General features: G+C 40.2%; 1 protein-coding gene across 1 annotated transcript; it reads left to right on the top strand.

The window, feature by feature from the left end:
- Positions 1-879: 879 nt before the first annotated feature.
- gclc (glutamate-cysteine ligase, catalytic subunit) lies at positions 880-10097 on the top strand. The gene is made up of 16 exons (XM_068568531.1): positions 880-1545; positions 2342-2454; positions 5098-5280; positions 5785-5898; positions 6104-6162; positions 6522-6658; positions 6824-6898; positions 7093-7209; positions 7625-7763; positions 7904-8016; positions 8118-8210; positions 8310-8414; positions 8548-8629; positions 8711-8820; positions 9141-9261; positions 9361-10097. The coding sequence occupies exons 1-16, from the start codon at positions 1396-1398 to the stop codon at positions 9540-9542; spliced, it is 1893 nt and encodes a 630-aa protein (XP_068424632.1). The 5' UTR covers positions 880-1395; the 3' UTR covers positions 9543-10097.
- The last annotated feature ends 5790 nt before the right edge of the window (positions 10098-15887 follow it).

The following is a 15887-nucleotide window of genomic DNA, read 5'->3' as shown; positions in this document are numbered from 1 at the left end:
GAGTTTTGGTTATTTCACATGAGAGATGTCAGTGTTTGTGTTTTAGTCCTGGCCAAACAACTTTCAAAACATTACCAGCAAACAGATGGTCATGAATCAGTTTAATGGAGAGAAAAAAGGTCTGTTGAGACCGCTTCCTTATTTGGGCCAGAAGTCAGTTCAGTGACCTTTCAGACGTTCTGTCCACCCTTGAACAGTGCTGTGTCATTATGCTCTTGTTTTCTAATGATGTTGCATTTAGGTAGAGCCAATAAACCTGTACCTAAACTTTAGTAGTAAGCATGACTCATTCATTTTAAGACTGTGGTTTGGAAATGTTAAGACTCAGTAAGCAAATTTTTCCAGTGCTGATAGTTCTTGTGAGCAGCATTTTACCATTTGTCTTTCAGGAAAATCAACTTGCTAAAACAAACTGAAAACATCTTACGCAGTGTGACTTAAATCAATTAAATTGTCTTTGTTACACACTTTTATTGAATTGCTTAATCTGAGAGAAAAAAATAAAAGGTAAATATGTCAATGTCGTTCAGCCTCCGAAATAGAGAGTATTTTGTGCTGTTCCATGTCGTCTATATAATTAAAGAACTAGGACTTGGACGGTTGTCTACAAACAGTCGAGTAACACAATACGATTTTCGACCAATTGATTAGTTGATATTTAAAACTGAGCTTCTCCACAGACATGTGCTCATGGTTCTCTTGGAAATTAATCATTCACCATAAAAAAAATTTTTTTTAAAACTAATCGACACAAGACGTCTTTGTCGACTGCAGTACAGGAAAACTACGTGGACGTATAGTCGCTACACCTGCTCTGATTGACAGGTGAGTGGGAGGAGCCACGCGACGAAGAACGCCGAGTCATCGTCGCGTCACGGCGCTCCGCCTGACGACATCACGTGTGTGACGCCAGGAGGGCGTAACGTTACATATATATACAACACCAGCCACCGGACACGAGAACAAAAACTGGTGCGGCAACAATTACCAAACAACCAGTTCACGTCGCTGTCACGCTGTCACAGCAACGGGCCCGGTGGTCCACAGAGCCGAGGCGGCACCGAGTAGCGGGCAGGGGGGTCGCGGGTGGAAGGAGTGTCGTTCTGGGAAACAGCCGCATCGTTTGTCCGGTGTTCCTCGCCGAGCTAACCAGACGTTAGCAAGTGATGAGCAGGGCCTGTTTCTTCTGGATGCCCTGCTGAGGTTACTGACAGGGCACGCCGCCTAACAGCACCAAGAGACTCCGCTGCAGCCTCGTGCACCCTCTCTCTGACGCCACCTTAAAGACCCCGGGGCTCTGCCGTTGTCACTTCATGCTAGTTGCGCGCGAGCTGGACACACCAGCTAGCTTTAGCTAAACGTGCAAGTTCATACGAGACAGCAGCAGTCGGTGCCATGGGTTTGCTGTCGCAGGGGTCTCCGCTGAACTGGGAGGAAACCAAGAAGTATGCGGACCACATCAGAAAGCACGGCATCATCCAGTTTCTCAACATCTACAACAAGCTGAAGGAGCGGCAGAAGGATGTGTTAAAGTGGGGCGATGAGGTGAGAAACGAGCCTTCTTCACCTCAAAACGACCCGACATGTGGGGGAGTGCTGCATTGCTGCAGCTGTCTGTCAGGATGGTTGTGCATGATGCAATATTGGCCTTTTATTGAGATAGAAAACGACCTTACTGTTTATTTTCCATCCAGGAAAACAATGTTTAAATCAACTGATCCTTCAGTGGTGTAACATTTTAGGAGGATGTGCATGTTAAGTTTCTCTCATGGACAACGTGTTTCACTTCAGTTCAACATGTGGACTTTGACGAGGGAATAGTTGGTGTTAGTTTTATTTCCAGTACTCGTGGTTATTCACTGGCTAAATGTTCCAGCTGCTTGTGAGTGGTTACGTATTGTCAATCATTCAGTGTACCTGTAACAGGTATTTCTAGAAGACGCTCCCTGTTAGCTGGCTTAACATTATGTTATCAGACACTGTATAGGCGCAGTTGTAACTTTTGTATTTCAGTCAGAATTTCCACATTAGTTTTTGCCCGCCACCAGTCCACCAAACTTCAACGTACTACAGCTTGTACAATGTGGAATGCTGTTGTTATAGATTAATCCCTCTTTCAGACAGGGGATCAGCAGAGTCAAGGAAACATAACTGATGAATTGGAATTGATGTGATGGCGTCCCAGTCTGATCTGGGACACGTCTGCTTTGTGCCGTGGTTGAGCGTGGACTGAAAACGTGATTTAGAAGTTGAAAGAGTTTGTTGAATGAATAAACCAGTGGCTGTAATAAAGTGTTTCATTGATAACTTGTCCCATTTGTTTTTATTCATTTACTTTTAGGTTGAGTACATGTTGGTGGAATTGGATGACAAGAATGAAAAAGTTCAACTCGTCCTCAACGGTAAAGATGTTTTGGAAACCCTCCAAGACCAGGGGGAAAAGATAAACCCCAAGTAAGTAAACTTGATGCTGGATACCTTAAGCTGAATTGACTCTAGGTATTAAAAGATCTTGTTTTTTGTATTGTGTACAATGTTTCCCCTACCATTAGATTAGGGGGGCGGTGCGCCCCCCTGAAAAAACCCCCCGACCTCCTGTAATTTTCACTATAGCGCTAGATCACAATACGTCATTTAAGGTTCTCTTTCCGATAGAACAGGTCTACCTCTTGTTCAGTTATTAAACAAACGAAAGGCTGTATTTTATTGACGGGATTTACACGACAGCTTGTCATTTCTGTCTCTGTGGTCGCGCATAAACACTTGTCCTCTCCTCTGCTCTCTGTATCGCGCACGGCGTTGTTCCGCCCCGATGCGCAGAGACACGTGCGCGCACACAGGTGAGTGCTGAGCACACAACAGCGGGCAGAGAGCGGAGAAAAACTATGTCGCGTGAAAAGCAGACAACTATATCCGCGTTTTAAACGCTCTCAGGTAGAAAATGGCAACAGTAGCTCTCCTGCAAGGATCACCGGAGCAGCTCTCTGAACCCGAGCAGCTCTCCTGCTCCAAGTGAAACGAGTCAAAGTGCTCGTGTCTTGTTCCAACAATGAGCTGCTGGCTTCACACATTACAAAGTACACAGACATCAAACTAAGTCATTAATAAATACATGGAGAAATGCCTGTACTTTTGGGTAAATGTTCACGGTTAACAGATTATGCTGCACATGTGCGCCTTGCCGATTTTGGGCGTTTTGCCAAAAGCTAATTTCTGTGAAGTCTTTTCTGCTGTTCCGTTTCTCAAAACCGGAAAAAGATTTCACCTCAACATGGAGCATGAACTGAGAGCAGCCGTATCAAGTCTACAACCACGTTTTAAGAAGTTGTGGAGAGGAAAGCAGCTCACTGAGCCACTAATATTGATACAACCTGATGCTCACATATCTGCAGTCCCATTCTGTTTTGTTCTGCAATTTGCGTTTAGTAGCAAAAATGAGCTATTTAGTAGGAAATACATATCATTTATTTTATGCACAGATAGAACTTTATGTTCATTGTTTTAAGTGATTGCAATTTTTTCTTTTTTTGTGGTCTGATGGGGCAATTTGGTTAAATTGAAAGTTATTGTTATTTTGTTATTGTCCTTTAATCTGTTATTTAGAAAAGCACAGGTGGAGTCACAAAATTATGTTATTTACAGAAATAGTGACGCCTTTGGTGTTTGTGTCATTGCCAGCAGAAGCATGCAGCATTATGCCCCTCGGTCTCCTCACATTGCTTCACTCGCACTGAATTTGCCTAAAAGCCTGTGTGTCAATTTGACTTTCAAAGTCATCGTGCATTCTTCGTTCACATGCTTTTGCATAAAGCACACCACACAAAGTCTCCACTGTTTGAACAAAAGGGTGCAACTACAAGTTTTCTTTTTTTTCCTTCAGCAAACGGCAGTTTTTCCAAATGGCACAGCTCTTCAGTTATTGGTGTGTCTTCTTTCACCTTCCACACCTGGATCTTAACCGTTGACAATAACTTCTTCTCAGGCTCTTCAAGGTCTGTTTGTAAATACCAGCAAACTGCACTTTCAAGTTTTTGTGCATAGTTCTTATCATCTGTAACTTCACAGTCCTGAGCTTTCTCGCTCACATGACACCGCTGTTGGCGTCACTGTGGAGATGTTTGTATCTATGTCAAAAGCAGTGGTCTTCATCCGATTCAGAAATATTCACTCAAAGGTGACGTTTTGTCTTAATCTCAGTCGACCATTATTTGCAGTTTTACATTTTTTGGGGCTTTTATTTTCTTCCTCTGAGTTTTACAAATTAAAAGACCTTTTCGTTTCAAACGTCTTCCATTTCCTTTCGTTAGTGCCCACTGTGTCCCTGAGGAGTTTCTTTTTGATTGATAACCCAACATAGTTATATGTTGTACATTAAGTCCTGAATCCTCATGGCATAAATATAAAAGGTAGAACAGAAAAATATAAGTTGTCACGGCACTTGAACTTTAATAAATGTAAAAAGCTGCTCTGATAATGTTTCATTTTAGCTTTCATTGCTTGTCGATTTCAGTGAACAAAAGGTATTTTAATGAAGTCTAAACTAAGACAAACTGTCATTCTGCATGGTAAATAAATAAGTTAAACATTTTACAAAAGTCCTCCAAAATGAAGCGTTAATGTTAAGATAATTGCCAAAAGACATCCATCAGTGATATCAATTAGAGCCGTTAATACGGTTGGCGTGTCGGAAGTATAGTAACATTTCTTTGAAAAGAGGAATTCTCTGTAGGCGGTGTACATGTGTTTGCAAGCTTATGAGTGTTATGTTTGCTCGCTGCTCATGACGTTGGTCTGACTCTGTGGAGCCGACTTCACCCAAGGGAAATACCAGTGGCAGTGGGAATAGTAGAGCCGAAGCATTCCTCATTACTGCCCCTCTGTCGCTCACACCAAAGAGCACGCTCTGGAGCACAAATACGTCGCGTTCGTTTGCCGTGCCAAGATTACGGCTGACATGTGATAAATGGAGAGCGGTCCGTTCATTCAGTCAGAAAGGTCACCGTGATGCTGAGATCAGGGGCGCCTCCTCGATGGCCTCCCCTCCTTGCTGACCTATAAAGGAAGAAAGTTGTCACAACACTTTTCATGTTTGTGCAGTCACCCCACCCTTTGGAGACCAGAGTACGGCAGCTACATGATTGAAGGAACGCCGGGGCAGCCGTACGGCGGCACCATGTCAGAGTTCAACACCGTGGAGGGCAACATGGGCAAGAGGCGACGAGAGGCCTCGTCTGTCCTGAACCAGAATGAAACCCTCTGCACCATCACTGCTTTTCCAAGGTACTTTGTTTGACACAGAGCAAGTGTTTTACGCCTCATTGATCATTGTTAGTGGAGATAAGAGCAAAAGGAAAACCGACTGGGTCCATGTTTTGATATGCAGTCTTTGCAATTGTGTGAAATATTCTTAATTCATCAATTTGATGGATTCTTTCAGTTTACAACATGAGAGGTTTTTAACTTTAAAAACTGTGATTGTCCGCGATGGTCTGAGCAACAAAAAAATTACATTTCTGTAACATTTTAGAGTTGAAAAGCTTCATTGATGATTTATTAGTCTACACAAATAGTTATTGATTGATTGTAAACCGAATATCTTTTAGGTTTTGGAACTCTAGTTAAACAAAACAAGACATTTGACATTGTCACCTAAAATGTTGGTCAATTATTAGCATTTTTATTTTTTTGACATTTGTTAGACAAAACAATCAATAAATTACTTGAGAAAATAATTGGCGGAATAATTGTTAATAGTTGTCGTGTGTGTGTTGTTGTTTTTTTTAGGTTAGGCTGCCCAGGTTTCACCAAACCGGAACATCAACCGACCCCTGTTGAAAAAGGAGTGTCAAAGTCACTGTTTTTCCCAGATGAAGCCATCAACAGCCACCCAAGATTCAGGTAGGCTTCATGGATAAAGCTTCCTGGCAGATCTGCTTACTCTTGCAGGATAATTTGACTCCTTTAGTCATAATGACGCAAAAGACAAAGGGATGGGTTTCTTTTTGGCTTATTTTGGCTGTTGGTGCCAGTAGACTTCTATTGTTTTAATAACAAAGTGTGGGTGTGTGTGCTTATGTGACTGTATGTGAATTTGCTTTTTCAGCACCCTTACCAGAAACATACGTCACAGAAGAGGAGAGAAAGTTGTGATTAATGTGCCAAGTAAGTCTAAAGGAAATGAGAGGTATGAATAGTAAGAAAGTAGTCACTTTGATCTTTTTTAATCAATTAAAATGTGACATTTACTTTATGTTGTGATTTATTATTCTTTAGAATATATTGTCAATCGATATTCTTATTCAATTGTTAAACATGCAGCCTAGTGTATATATGCCAGCTGAAACATAATGAAGCCCTTCCGATATTTCCCCAATTACCTTTTGCTTTTTTAAACTATTAACAATACATTTAACAAAATGCATTGTATTTGACAAAACATGAGTTCAGTTGGTGGTTTAGATTTGCCTCTCAAACTGCAGTTAAATTACCAAAATGTGATTATATTCCTTCTTGTTTTTTAGTCTTCAAAGACAAATGCACTCCATCTCCGTTTGTGGAGGAGTTTCCTGAGGACGACGGAGAAGCAGCGAGGGCGGCTCTGCCTGACCACATCTACATGGACGCCATGGGCTTCGGGATGGGCAACTGCTGTCTGCAGGTACTGAACGAAGACCTTGTGGTCTTTGTTGCCTTCTAAACAATGCTTGTGTTTTCAAACAGTGACTCAAGTGAGATGCTGTAAACTGGACTATTTTTTACTTTACATCCCCAATAAGTGATTTATGAATGTACTTCGGCCTTTTTTTTTATGATGCTTTCGCAGGTGACATTCCAAGCTTGTAGCATTGATGAGGCGAGATATCTTTATGACCAACTAGCAACATTCTGCCCCATAGTGGTGAGTCGATAAGTCAATGTATTATGATTACTCACCTGACCTCTTCTTCAACTGGGCTATTACATAACTATTAATCCTATAACTGAATCCAATATTTTGAAAATAACTATGCAGCCAGTCACAATGTTTTTCTCTCGAGATTGTGTGGCTTTAGCTTTTAAACCACGACTGAATCTTTTTTCCTCTCGTTCCAGATGGCGTTGAGTGCAGCCTCTCCCTTTTACAGAGGCTTTGTGTCGGATAATGATTGTCGCTGGGGAGTTATTTCTGCCTCGGTGGATGACCGGACAGTGGAAGAACGCGGGCTCAAGGTGAGCGGGCGGAGCTGAAAATCAAGCCCCCTAGTGTTGAAAAATATGCTTTAGTCAAGTCATTTTTTAAGAATGTACTTTGTTTAGTTTTAAATCTGATATATTATTTCTTTCTTACCTTTCATTATTGACACTTGAGATTTGCATACACGAGGCAACACTGACAGTCATCTCAGTAATAGTTCAACATTTTTTATATTTGATTAGGTTATTTATTTTGTCCAATTCAGGTAACGCTGCCGTTGCCTTTGAATTGCTGGAGCTTGTTTGAATACCACCAAGACTGGATGCAATCCAATTTTACTTGCTGCTTCAAATGTTTCTCAAGCAAAAGGACCACGTAGATAACTCGATAACATTGTTTATGCTTTAGGTCTGTATTTGTATGAATATGGAAATCACTTTTTCGTTGCAGCCTTTGAAAAACGACAAATACAGGATCTTCAAGTCAAGATACGATTCAATTGACAGCTACCTGTCGAGCTGCAGTGAGAAGTACAATGACATTGACTTGACAATAGACGAGGAGATCAACAAGCAGCTGCTCGACGCAGGTAGTGTGACGGAAGTGATATGTCTAAAGTAGCGTCGTCAATATAAACATTCAAAATTAAGGAAACTTGTTCAACCTCTATGTCAGAATCAGCTGATGCTTGTGGGGAAAACTAATGAATAATAAGCTTTTTGTTTGTAGGAATTGATAAGCTGCTGGCCCAACACATAGCACACCTCTTCATCCGAGATCCCCTCTCCGTCTTTGAGGAGAAAATCCACTTGGATGATGAAAACGAGTCCGATCACTTTGAGGTGAGGTTTTCTGTGTTTGAAGTTCTGTGAAGAAAGCCGACCATGTGTAAAAACACCGCACAGGCGTAAAGGAGTAATTATTTACACTCGTCTACCTGCAGAACCTCCAGTCGACCAACTGGCAGACGATGAGGTTCAAACCTCCACCTCCGAACTCTGACATCGGCTGGAGAGTTGAGTTCCGCCCCATGGAGGTAAAATTCAACGGCGCTGTAATTGTTTGTTTTTTAAATATATTAAATGGCCTTTCAAACCCAGAATAAAATTATAATAAATTGAGCTTTATTTTTCAGGTGCAGCTAACTGACTTTGAAAACGCTGCTTACGTGGTCTTTGTCGTCCTGCTCACCAGAGTGATCTTGTCCTATAAACTGGACTTTCTGATCCCCTTGTCAAAGGTAAAAACAGCCACATAGTTCTATTCTTTGAGAAAATGTCAAAAGGCATTCAATGAGTTAATAGGACATTTGGGTCCTAATAATATACTTTGTGTGCGGGACTCTGATCCAATAACCGCTGGTCTTTCATTAGGTGGATGAAAACATGAAGGTTGCACAAAAGAGGAACTCTGTTCAGGAGGGCATGTTTTACTTCCGAAAGGACATCTTCAAAGGTGGGTAAAACAAAGCGTGACAACTTCAGGTGTTTAGAGCCTCACAAGGGAGTCACTGATCCCTTTTCTTGTCCATAACAGGCTGCAACCCGGGCCTTGATGGCACAGCCTCGGCTGAGAACGGCTTGGAGAACGATGATGATAATGAGGAGTACACACTGATGAGTATCGACACAATAATCAACGGAAAGGTGTTTGTCTGACACTTGATGACAATATTCCTACAATACTGTGTTTTATTTATCTAATTTTACTGTTAACACACCACTACAATATGCTAAATAACAGACTCTAATTTAGGCTATTTAAATTATGTGACTACAAGGCTAGCAGTGTTTTTAAGCAGCTTAGAATAAACTTGAGCATGTATTTGTAATGATGAGTGAATGTTTTCTAAGTATTTAGTTTAAATCACAGCTGTGAATTATGATAGAGGGGCTGCTGACTCTGAAGTCCTATTTTAAGCCCCCTAACAATTACTGCTGTTTCCTTTTGTTGTTTTTTCCACCAGGAGGGAGTGTTTCAAGGGCTTATCCCAATCCTTAACTGCTATCTGGAAAACATGGAAGTGGATGTGGATACCAGGTGCACCATTTTGAATTATCTGAAGCTCATCAAGAAACGTGCCTCAGGTAAATTTACACAAACAGAAGAAACTTGATGACAGCAATAGCCAAAAGCAGATTTCTCTTTGTGCAGCCTCAACTCTAAATGTTTCTGATTTGTAACAGGCGAACTAATGACGATGGCCAAGTGGATGAGGGAATTTGTTGCTAAGCACCCGCAGTACAAGCAGGACAGCGTCCTAACCGACAAGATAAACTACGACCTGTTCAAGAAGTGCGACAAGATTGCGAAAGGCGAAGAGCAATGCCCAGAGCTCATTGGAAACCCAGTGAACAGGTTCAAATGAGAAGCGCTGCAGAAGTACACCGTCATTATACAATCGTGCATGTAAAGAAAGACCAAACGTGTGGCTCAGAATTAAAGCGGTCCAATTTTAAGAGAATGCAAAACAGCATGTGTGTGTTTTAAGAAACACACCTGCATCAAATGTATGTGTATATATACTGTATCAGATTTTTTATGATTACAGAATTATTTTAATAGGGTTAAGACATGCAAAAGGTTGTGTAATAGAAATCAGATGTGTATTTATTTTTCTCTGGAAATTAAGCCTATCTGTGTGACAATGTAATTGTAGCAAAGAGTTGTACAGTAGTCTGCTTTTACTCTTGTGTTCTATAAATATTGTACTTCCACTCTTTAAAAAATTAACATCACAGGCCTTTTTTATTCTGGGTAAGCGCTTTTCGCTTTTGGTAGACACCTTTTTCTTTTTGCAATGTGTGCTTTGCTCGTCTGACATTATAATAGGACCTAGAAAGTAGTGCATTCAAGTGGAAAGGGTTAACCATTGTTTGCAATATAATGCTGCTTCAAAATAAATCTGGTGAGTCAGTATTTTATGAAATGCTTTTTAATTAAAGGAGCCGAAGGTAATGGATTTAGTTAGCTTAAGTAAGTTGGTTGAGCCAACACGAAAGCATCAGCCTCAAGCTTGATCTTTATCAGCCTTCACAATTACTTCTTGAAAATCTTCCCAATTACTCGAATTCGCAGCATTTTAACTGACGTGTCGACAGGAAAACCAGAAGCTTACAGAAAGTAATTGTGTCTTTTCTGTCTCACAACGAGATCATTTGGACAGACCATAACTAACACAACTGTGTTTTGAGCTAAATATACTTTAGATTCACCTTTTAGTTTAACATGTTGGCAAGCAAATATTTAATAATTGTCTTAACACAAACTATAACTGAGGCAGATTGAATGTCATTATTTCTGAGATGACACCACGACCACTTCTGTTGGACGAAAGCTTTGACACCGCTTCAACAAACTTGACAGCTGCAATGACATGGAGAAATAGCGATATGGCACAGGGTGCTTTATTTGTTAAGTTTACTGTTTATTAGACTATAAATGAGACAATTACACCCTAAGCTTCCTCCGCCTCACCCATGTTGCTGAGAGATTACTTTGCAGAGAGAGTGGGTGCCAGCTTCAGAGAAAGATTTCGTAAGAAATGTTAATATTCAAACCAGCATTGATGTATTTCATCACCGTGTAGTTATAAAATTTAGTTTATAACAATAATAAGCCTTTTTTTTGTATTTTGCTAAATTGTTATAAAGTAAACCAGTACATTTCAACACGCTTCTTAATGCATAAATAAATAAATGTCCAACAGCCAAAGCATGAACATGAACATCCACAAGATGGTAGTATTGAACCACTTTACATAATTGGCCTCTGTTTGACCTTTTGGACCAGATGATGATATGGCTGGACAAGGCCCATCCTGTGGAGGGACAAGAAACTGATATTAAACTATAAACAAAGCTCTTTTTGTATTCATGCAAATGGAGTACAATAAGATGCATTACATGTTTAAATAGCTTGTATTCATAAGAAAGCTTTACTCTAGCCCCGATAAATCAAAAATACTAAGTTAACAAAAAGCTGGTGACCTCAGTGGAGCATTTAGCTGCTGAAGAGACAGATATTTCCCTCAGAAGTTGATAGAAATCAATAACAAAACAAATATTGAATTTACATTTGTTGGGTGGCTAGAAATTCGACTCCAGATGAATGCTAATGTTGCAACACATCAAACGATGTAAATGTAAACTGTTTGCCAAAGCAGCTTAAATGTGATGAGGTGTCAGTGCTGCGTACAGCTTGTTTCTGTTCCCCCCCAAGTGGCAAAGAAAATCAATAAATGCGGTTGTCACGAAAATGGAGAACTTGAGATTTGATAGGCCAAATTCTGAACCCACAACTTCCAGTGAAGCTGGACACTGGTTGTACTGCTTCAGTGTTCCTAAGCGTTTCTTATTGATAGAATTTCCCTGGTTTTAAATTTTTTTTTATTTTAAATCCATATTGTTCTTTGTGCCAATAGTTATAAGACAGCTGTAATATTAACAGTGTAATATTTATGACATCAGCCCAATACAACACATACAGTATCATAAAGCATCCAGATCATAACAGTCCTCACACCCATAGTCCCTGTGAACTTCATATTTGTGTCATCTGGACAACCATTAAAAGTGAATGTGACAGTTAAGTTGGGAAGAAGTAGCTTACTCAAAGTTTTTCATGACATCTGACTCTTGTTCCTTCATGAGTTTAAGACACTTAATGTAAGTTGCTTTGGACACAAATGTCTGCTAAATTAATGTCATGTAATATTATCCAAGTGAGGCTGCTACAGCGTGAGACAGATGAGATATTTAACATGGCACACTTTTGGTAACCCTCCAAAACATAAAATCCCACAATCAAAATTACACTTTATGTATTGAATGGCTAAGTGTGCTAAGGTGTGAAATTATGAGCCGGTTTTGACCTTCTTTATATATTCTCCACTTCAAGGTGAGACATTCAATGGTGCGTTGTTCTCCCACTTTGTCATCGGGTTGCTGCTGTTGATACTTTCGTAATAGTATTAAAGTTACTTTAGCTTCACAGTGAGACAAACACATACACATGACATAATAGGTCTGGGAAAGAACAGATTTTTGCTAAAGGCCCTGCTACAGCAGCTCATTCAAGCATATCTGCTACTTGGTTATACGGTTGAATGATTTTGAGTTATGATGATTCCCTTAACATTTTTTTTTATTTGAGTCTAGAATTATCAAAAAAATGCTCATTACAATTCAACACAGACCAAAGAATGTCTTTACATTCAGTCCCAAACCCAAATGCATTCATGTTACAAAAATATAAAACAGAAAACTGCATTAATGCTTGATAAATGGGAACTAATCAAATATCAAAATGCAATAGTTGTTGATTGATTTACTGTACATCAACCAATTGAGTGAACCCGTTACAGACATACGATCAATAGTCTGATAATAATCTGGGTCGAACACATGAGAGTGAAAGTGCTATAACTGACTGACCGAGTATCCGTCTGAACAAAGGAAGAAGAGAAAAATACTTGGAATTTAATTACATTTACTCAAATAAACATGTTAGGTAATTGTACTTGAGTGTTTTTACTTAATGTCACTTTATACTTCTACTCCACTACAGGTACTTGCCAGTTATGATTACTAGTTCGTTGAAATGCTTTAGCGTTCCAACTATCGTTCTTCAAATCTTTAATAAACGTTTTATTCTTCAATTTCTTCCATCCGCATTTTGGACCTTATCTACTCCTTCATATTTTCAGCTACAGAAAAAAAATATATCTGACTTTTCAAATTTTTGAATTATTAAGCTTTTTAGGTTTTGTTTTTTAGAATGGGACCCAACGGGGAAATCTTCAAATCATCTTCAAACGTTTACAAGTTCTTCATACGTTCAGCTAGAGACAATATTTAAAATTTCAAATGTTGACAAAATCTTCAGCTATTATTCTATGCTTTTACATATATATTTTTTCAAATATTTAAATTATTCAGCTTTTTATCAAATTTAAAATGAATGGTTTCCAATGAAGAACATCTTCAAATCCGCTTTAAACTTCTTCAACTTCAAAAGGTAAAGCCTCTGCCATGCTTTCAGCAAGAAACACCATTTCAAGTTTAAAATGTTGACAAAACGTCCAGCTATTACTGTATCACTTATTATTTTCCCAGAAGGAGAGAAAAAGAGTTGTTGGGTTTTTTTGCATTGAGAGGGGCTTATTGCTTTAAATCTCTCCAGACTTCTTACGGCTCTCCCAGTCCGGCCTGCGTGAGGTCAATCAAACATGAAAAATAAATGAATAAGATGCACGCTATGAATGCATTACCGCGACACTTTTGTCTGCTTTTACTCTGAAGGTGAGCGCGCACTTCCGTAGCCTCGCCTGACGTGAAAACACGCATTGTTCTGTAGCTTCTGTTCTCAACGAGAAGCGTTGCTGCAAAGAGCTGCTTCACCTTAGAAAAAAAAGCGCTCACAGGCGGTCAGTCTACCGGCAGCCTCTGCGTCCAAATTGAAAGTTAATGGCGCATGCGCAAAGCTCCTGACCCCCGCGTTCTGATCCACTATGCAGAGCACTTTTAGTCAGCATCACTTCCGGATCTTTACTCTTCTCTCAAAGAGGAGAAAAGAGGAGATATTGAGTGTCTTCGGCTTGCACGGTTCTCAGTGATAGCAGGAGACACTGGAAGGGGAGAGGAGACCTCTCTTCCTCGTGGTGCAGAGTAGCCTGGCTGCTCAGGGGACCCCTCTGGCTGAGGTAATATGGCACAGTCCAATTACCCAGGACAGTTTATTTAGGCAGGGGTGCTGCTGCAGCACCAGTCTCTTTGAAGGATTGGTCCTTGGGAATGGAGGAGCCCCAGGAGCCCAGCATTAAAAAACCTGGCTAGTATACTCAAGAGATCAACTGGAGGACGCAAGTCCGAGACCTCGAACAGACACTGGCGAGTCTCAGGCTGAAATAGAACTGCTTCAAATTTAACGCAAAAGTGAGGGATGAGGAAATGGCGACTCAAGAGATCCAAGTCCAAACGCTCATAATGAACAAAAAGGACCTTGAAGACATATGCTTTTCAATGAAGAAGAAAAGCAAAGGTGTTTTGGGAAGAAAATTGGCGGATAAAACTACAGAGGTGGATAAGATGGTGAAAAACATGAAGCCAAGAAAGAGAAAAAGAAAGAAACGACAGGGTTTTTCAGAAGACTTGGGTGACCATTAATACGTGGTGGTATGCTTGAAGACATATGTTTTTCAATGAAAAAAAAAAACAGAGGTGTTTTTGGTCTGAAAATTGGTGGATAAGATGGTGAGAAAAATGAAGGCTAAGGGGGAGAAAAAGGAAACGACGACAGGGTGTTTCCGAAGACTTGGAGAGCTGGAAGAGGCTGCAGCTCCGTCTCCACCTCCCTCCCTCCAGTCATCATCCATTCATCCAATCTCTGAGTGCTAACAGCTTCTGTCAGTTACCTGCAGCACAAGGTATAACCAGAAACCAGACATAGACCCTAATACCAGAAATAGAGCTGATGCCGTCCCTGGGCGTCATTGAGGTATATATCATTGAGGTATATATATATATATATATATATATATATATATATATATATATATATATATATATATATATATATACATATTCCGCTATTCAAATATATTAATATATATAGACAACTTTTTTCATATGTATTCAGCTATTCTTTCATTTTCAAATATATATTTAGCTATATTCAGCTAATTTAAGCTATATTTAACTATGTTCAGTAATATTCAGCTATTTTTTTCAAATATTTCAGCTATAAGCTTCAGCTTTTTGCATTCCATCGCATTTCCTGCAGGAAATGCTCTTTCTAGTTACATTCCACATTTAGAATATATGATGAAAATATGAGGCACTGTATTATTAAATACAATTAGGATGCAATGCAGATTAAAATGATGTGCATCAAACAGGCAAAATGAAGACACAGGAATCATTTACACTTGGCAGGCCTGATATTTGGTACTCTTCAAAGATCTCACTGCTACTACTTTCATTCAGATGCAACTGAAGAAATATTTTCAGCCCACCTAAAGCGGCATCATCTTTATTGATGAGCATGTCTTTGAATTGTCCTGGGTTTGATGATGCGCACGCGCCTTAAAGGACTTCCCTTGCTGTGTGCTTTCATTCCCTCATCCATCTTTCCACATGTGGCCATAGCTGATGTCAGATGTGTTGTCACCTGCCTGACCCACGCTGTGGTAACCTGCCTGACCCACGCTGTGGTAACCTGCCTGACCCGCGCTGTGGTAACCTGCCTGACCCGCGCTGCGGTCTCCTGCCTGACCCGCGCTGCGGTCGCCTGCCTGACCTGCGCTGCGGTCGCCTGCCTGACCTGCGCTGTGGTCGCCTGCCTGACCCGCCCTGTGGTCACCTGCGCTGCCTCAACTGCATGCCCCGTGGGCATGTGACTCGTTGCCATTTGGATTTATTGTCTCAGGATCCATTGGTGCCTCTGAAAATCTGTCACAAGCCTCAGGAATAGGTCTTGAACCAGATAAAAAAAATAGCCTGTTTCATACCGGGGGAAAAGAACAGAAATCATTAGTTGTTGTCATCATGCTGGCTCTTCTTGGTCATAACTAAACATTAATTGATGGTTCAATTGCACTTTTGTTTACTCTTAAATGTCTCAAAATAAAACATGCCAAAAAGACCTCTCTCTTTACATAAACACCTATTATCTTCAGTTCAGTTACTCAAAACTTTTTACATAGTGGCAATTC

Source organism: Clinocottus analis, unplaced genomic scaffold, assembly GCF_023055335.1.
Source record: "Clinocottus analis isolate CAN_PGR_092001 unplaced genomic scaffold, fCliAna1.0.p SCAF_8, whole genome shotgun sequence".
Classification (NCBI taxonomy): Eukaryota; Metazoa; Chordata; class Actinopteri; order Perciformes; family Cottidae; genus Clinocottus; species Clinocottus analis.
The sequence above is the reverse complement of the archived record's forward strand: the minus strand, read 5'-3'. Positions and strand labels throughout refer to the sequence as shown.

Coding starts and splice junctions, on each gene's coding strand:
- gclc (XM_068568531.1), top strand. CDS start 1,396: ATGGGTTTGCTGTCGCAGGGGTCTCCGCTGAACTGGGAGGAAACCAAG. Junction 1,546..2,341: donor TGTTAAAGTGGGGCGATGAG/GTGAGAAACGAG, acceptor ATTTACTTTTAG/GTTGAGTACATGTTGGTGGA. Junction 5,281..5,784: donor ACCATCACTGCTTTTCCAAG/GTACTTTGTTTG, acceptor TGTTTTTTTTAG/GTTAGGCTGCCCAGGTTTCA.